Source organism: Melanostigma gelatinosum (assembly GCF_949748355.1).
Source record: "Melanostigma gelatinosum genome assembly, chromosome: 17".
NCBI classification, from domain to species: domain Eukaryota; kingdom Metazoa; phylum Chordata; class Actinopteri; order Perciformes; family Zoarcidae; genus Melanostigma; species Melanostigma gelatinosum.
In genome coordinates, this window is record NC_136650.1 from 22,220,465 (window position 1) to 22,226,519 (window position 6,055).

General features: G+C 39.7%; 1 protein-coding gene across 1 annotated transcript in view; it reads right to left on the minus strand.

Moving 5' to 3' along the window:
* carmil1 (capping protein regulator and myosin 1 linker 1) overlaps nt 1-4,048 on the minus strand; it is a gene marked incomplete at its 5' end in the record, with an annotated part of 20,227 nt that extends 16,179 nt beyond the window's left edge. The window contains 3 exons of the mRNA XM_079287846.1: nt 2,197-2,281; nt 2,931-3,004; nt 3,962-4,048. Coding sequence (XP_079143972.1) covers nt 2,197-2,281; nt 2,931-3,004; nt 3,962-4,048 — 246 coding nt within the window. The remainder of the gene's footprint in view (nt 1-2,196; nt 2,282-2,930; nt 3,005-3,961) is intronic.
* Nucleotides 4,049-6,055: the final 2,007 nt, after the last annotated feature.

Here is a 6,055-nt window from a genome sequence, read left to right on the forward strand (position 1 = left end):
TCTGTTTTCAGGATGAGACATGGATCCAAAAGTGAAGACTGAGTGTGTGTGAGTGTGTGATTACACGGCAGTGGTCCCTCCTCTCCTTCAGTTGTCCTGGAAAGAAAAGTGTTTTGCTGCTGAAGATTGTAGAACCGCGACCCCTGGTGGTGGTTTGTGTTTACAGCAACTCATTTCATGGCGGCGGTGGGATGTGAGTCCAGTCGCTGACTGTCTTTTATTACATCTGAGGTACTGAAACCTGAAAACCTGCTTCATGTCTCCTTTGTCTGATATTAAATGATAATCAAGACAATTACAAAATCAGCCTGCTATCACCTGAAGTCTTCAGGTGATAGGCTGAAGAATATATCAAGGATTAGAGCAGTGGTTCTCAAACTGTGGGGCGCGCCCCTCTAGTGGGGCGCGGTGGTATTACAGGTGGGGCGCAGGGCAGAATGCAGAATTATTAGGGCCCGAGCAACCGACAACGTCGGGCCGGCGAGGCCCTGTTGATATTGTACCCGTTGGGGTAAACGTACACATGGTTGGAGGACTTGCCATGCATGAAAACTCACCAAATTTTGGGGACTTGTCAGGCCTGGTGAATATAGCCATCTGAAAAAGAATTCATCTTTCTGTGTTCAGAAATGGCTCTCTAGCGCCCCCTACAAGTCGGACCGGCGACGCCCCTCGGCCAGTATGTCCCATTAACTTGAAATTTGACACACATGTCCACTTGAGCATAACTTCTCAAACGTTTGTCCTAAAATTCCAAATTTTGCAGCATATGTGCACATCGCATGCTGTAACATACCCTGAGAATTACACAGTAGCGGCTGGTGGAACATCCAATCAATTTCAGCAAACATCCCAGAATGATTTAATGCAAAAACATACATGAATCAGGTTCAGTGTGTTGAACTGATTCCATCACTAGATGGAGCCAAACAGCCATCAGCGTGTCTGGGAATTTACAGACAAAAAGTTGACCAGCAGCTGGTTTAATGGACCTGGATCTACTCACAGCTATTTTATATTTATATTTATATATATATATATATGGTTTATTCTAAGCTGTCATAATTATATGAGTTCTGAAAACGCTTTGTAAATAATCTGGAAAAGGGAATTCAATTGATGTTTTTTTATTTTAAAGTGCGATCAGTCTATTTTACTTGAATCATATAGTTATTCTGTTTTCAACGAGTTTAAAGTTACTCTTGTGAATCTTACAAAACAAAAATATATATTGTTCAGTGTGCTTATTTCAAACTGCCAGTAAAAGCAGTTCAAACTGTTTCACACTCTTCACTTTCTGCAAAACCTGCAATGCTTGATTTGAGCTTTAGAGGAATCTTACAAATCTGGATTCTCTGGCATACGGGATCATTCTCAACCTTATGACTCATGATTTTATATCAATATATTGATGTGATTTAAAACTGGCATATTTTCCCAGCTTACAGAAAAATGGGAACTGGAAAGTTTGACCTGTTAATTACAAAGACTGAATTTAAACATTTTGGAAGATTGAAGTTTAAATCTTGCTGGTGGGAGTTGATGATCTGTCCAAGGTGCTGAAACCAATGCAGATGATTTTTGCAGCTGTTATTTTTTTTGTTCCTCTGTTCACCCCACGACATTCATCCCTTTATGACATGACTCAGTGGGAGACCAGCAGAACATGTTTAGAGTTAGGCTGGTTAGCTGACGTCTTCTGACTGGTTTCAACCCAAAGTAGTGGTGTGAAGATGCATTGATCTGGATCGATATGTTGACTGAATGATTCAAGTTACGCCTTTATTTTGAAATTCCCACCTCATCCAAGCATCCGTCCTTCCTACAGCGCCCAGAAAGAAAATTGTCAAATCATATTTTAGTTGCTTTTTGTGAGTTTATTTGAATGATTGATTGTGTTATAATATGATGATATGAAACGAAACTGTTTAATAAAACAAAATGAGCCTGCTAGTCGCAGTGCCTATTATTAATGTTCAACGCATATTTGTGTAAAATGTGTTGCTGCCAAAGCTGCAGTTTCACTGTCTCTTCCTGTTCATAGAAACTGAACATTTATCTTCAGCGGTGCGATTTCACTTTCCATTTGACTTGACAAATATTTGTGTTGCTGATAAATAGAGATAAGGTCCTCCCATCCTGACGAGCAGTCTCTTCAACAACACAAACTGATTATTAACGCATATCTGAACGCACCTGCTGCGTCTGCATGTTGGTCATGCAGCTGTGAGCGCACACGGACGCAGACAAAGACGAGAACAACAGCAGAGACAGCAGCACGCTGCAGAGAGGGAAAGAGTCCAGAATATAATAGCTTTACTACCAAAATATTGTAATGCTACGTCCACCTCTGGGCCAATTCTGGCATATACACAGATAATCTGTCCGTCAGTCAGCCGACACTGGCGGAGGTCAGCCAGAGTCGGCCCAGAACTGACTGCTATCTGGGAAGTCATTCAGGTCACAAGTCTGTCATGTTGTGTTATTGTGTGATTTAGGAATTTGCTGTGAACTGAAAGCAAAACTGATGGATGTTGAAAATGAAACCACTTTGCAGCTACATCATAATTCACCTCCCAGCCCAACAGTAGCTTTGATCCAAATATAATTACCAACCACAGACGACAATGACATTTTCATTCATGATCATCCATCACGTTGGAATGTTGGTGAACTGGTCTACCTAGAACTCTATCAGCTGGCATGACTGCAGCGTTTACACAAACGGAATGGGATCTATCGTACTTCACAAAGGCCTCGGTGTTGACGATGATTGATTCATCACTGATGACGGAATTTATTTTTCCAACTGATCCAAAAGTCATCGGACGAAGCGTCAATTAAACGTTCTATTTTTGTTTGAAACACCTTTTTGTGATTGTGACTCGGTCCATCCAAACAAATGTTTGCACACTACGAACGAGCCGAACCGAGCTCTCATCTGGACCAAGACCACCTCTTTAATCAGACGTGAAGGTTTCTGCTGTTGGGTCTGGACTGTGGTCTGAGGGAGGTTTCACAGTTTGGGATTGTCTCAAACTGAAAAGTCCGAAAGTCCGGAAACCACGAGGTACTGGTGCTGGAGCTCCCGTCTCCTACAAGCGGATTATTAGACAACGGGCTCCTAGTGAAGGGCCCCGACATAAGAGCAAGACATCCAATCTGTAGTCGATTTGTGTCTCATTTTGTGGTCGTCTTTTGCATTCGTGGTTGTTTTGTGTGTCCTTCAGTGACATTTTGCAGATGAAGGCCAGGGCCCCCTGAGCCCTCAGGTATCTGGTTATGTGCAAAGTAGGCCCGCTCACTAACCATACAGGTGATCCTGAACCAAGAGACACTTTCACGATCTTAACGAGGTCCTTCTATTTGTTGACACGTCTGGTAACGGTAGAAGTGGAAAACGTCTACATGGGTTGTTTTAAACAACTTGCTATGTTTTTGGAATATTGGCGGAGCTAAGAAGGTAGATCAGGTCTGGTGCTTGATGCTCTCGGCCTTTTATTCTTGTTACATCGTTTTGCTGTGAATCTAGTTGCTTGTTGGGAAAATTAAGAACATTTGACATCTGATCTTTTTTACAGAGAAGAAGGTGGAAAGAGCATGCTTCAACTGTTTCTATGGTTTTCCAGGAAATTGCTCTGTTTTTGATTTACGTAACATTTTCCGGTTTCCGAAAATATGTTAGCATGAAGCTAATCAAAAGTAGCCTTCATCGGAATGAAAAACGTGTTTGATGTCACACAGTAGGCTCCATTCAGCCTCCTGCTGTGCGTGATCGAGGTTTGGGTTGTTATCAAGAGCATCATCTCCTGAATTTACCAAACAAATTTTTCAGCTGACATGCATGTCTATATTTAGCTTAATTTGCCTTTAGTCAATGCCTACTATTTAGGGCTCAGCGGTTCATTGTGTTGTCTGGTTTCAGTCAGTTTATGATCCTTCCTGACCGTCAGCACTCTACGTGTGGTTTGTCCAGTATCTGTATGTTCAGCATGTCTTCAGCTTTGTCCTCAGCTTTAGACGTCCACGTATGTCTACAGTGGATCATGATTCTTGGACGATCTGTTAAACAATTTACCCAAAACCAAATTTTAAACCCTTTGATGTGAATGTCACGGAGGGAAATATTCTCTTGTCCATATTTACAGTTGTACTTTATCATTTATTTTAGCTCTCAGCTTGAGCAGTTTCATAGGGAGCTGGTCAAAAAACACTGAAACAGGGAAGTACACGGACTGAATACACAAGGAACTAATTTACAGATTAAACTCAGGTGTGGTGGAAAAATAGGCGGGAAGACGACAAAGGCAAAAGCATGACACACAGGGAGAGTATTTTCCAAACAAAGAAACAGGCTAAACATAAAATGCAAAACCATGAAAACGTGTTTTATCAAATAGTAAAGAGATGAGAGATGACTAGAAATGAGTCAGCTCTTATTCTAAATATGTCTGAATGTGACTTTAAAACTGCACAGTCATACTACATGACATCATAAGAGCATGGTGCACGTCATTACTAACAATTACTCACAAAAGTTTATTAAGGAGGAGTTTAAGGTTTGCCAAGCAGGAAATCTTCTCTGCATGGCATCTTTCTTCCTCTATGGTGGTAAAAGGTGGTGGGAAAATCATTACTGTCATTGATGGCAGTTAATATAATAATAATAATGTAATATATATATAGAACCCTGTGCACACAAGTTGAACAAATATATAATCTTTTTGGACTTTGGGGCTCTTTCTTACAATGGCGTATTAAAAAAAAGTAACATTCAGTAAAAAATAAATTGGATTTCTGAGATAAAAGTTGTCAATCTAAGAAAGAATCGTGTTGTTTTCAGAATATGGTGTTAACAAAGTTTATATACAAAATACACAAATGGAAAAAAGATGTATATGATTTTATTCAAAAGAAGTATAAACTGTGTTCCTTATAAATTAAATAGAAAACGCCTCTAAACTGTCTTTATTCTGCAGTGGCCAAAATACGCTGACTTACAACAATAATAGTGTCAATCTCATCAATATCAACACTTTCTTGACCAAACAAGAGTCATCTTCAGTGACACCAATACATTTAATTCTAAAATTCACCAAGACAATAAATCTAAAAAATAACAGACGTTTTGTGATTCAACAAGACAAAGTGATGTTCTCATAGCAACAAAAGTGTCTTAGAAAGAATGCAATAATTCTGGAGAAAATATGTCATAATAACCCGAAAATATATAAATGTTATGACGTAAAAAAAGGAAAAATACGCCGCCTTTGAGGAAAACCTATTTTGTTGTGGATAACGTTTGCTTTTAACAAAAAGAAGGCCCGTGGAAGTCGAGGTGGTCGATGAGTCAAATAACACAGTTATGTTTCATAAACATGAACAGGTACTTTTGTAGTTTTTGTTTAGTTTAGTTTCAGTTTCGTAGTCCTTTCAAGCCAAACCAGGAAGTCATTTTTTAGTTTTGTTTCTGTTTGAGAAATGATGTTTTCCTGTAATGTAGCTAACTGAAAGTGCAGTGCAGTAGTTTGGGAACATCATTTTGTCGGGAGGGGTTGGTGCAGCAGGTTCAACAGCTCACTCCTATTCTTGAAATTCAAGTAGTAACTGTCAGTACCTTTAAATTACAGCTGCTTTCTGAATCAGAAGAGTTCGTGCAGACGCAGTGATGTCAACCTGAGTAAGCCCGTTGTTACCCCGGTTGCTGACGTGGAGTTTCTATTCTTTCAGGAGAACTGTTTCTGTGTAAACCAGGGTGTGACTGGAAACCCTTGTTTGCCCCGTCAGCCCTCCCTACTGTGTGCAAAGTTAAGTCCATTATTTAGGATATCTGAGATGATGGGATGTCTACAATCTTCTTTTTTCAGTTAAAGACTTGTTTTAAAGTCAAATACATGTTCTGAAGCTGCAGTTTAAAGTAGGTTTGAACAGCTTGATAAGCACTGATATAGTAATATTTCCAATCTTTGTTTTTAATACGTATTTTATTCCATGCTTTGTGAGAGATACAGTGTGGACAGGTTCTAGTGTGTAATAACAGAGGTTTTATTTTAAG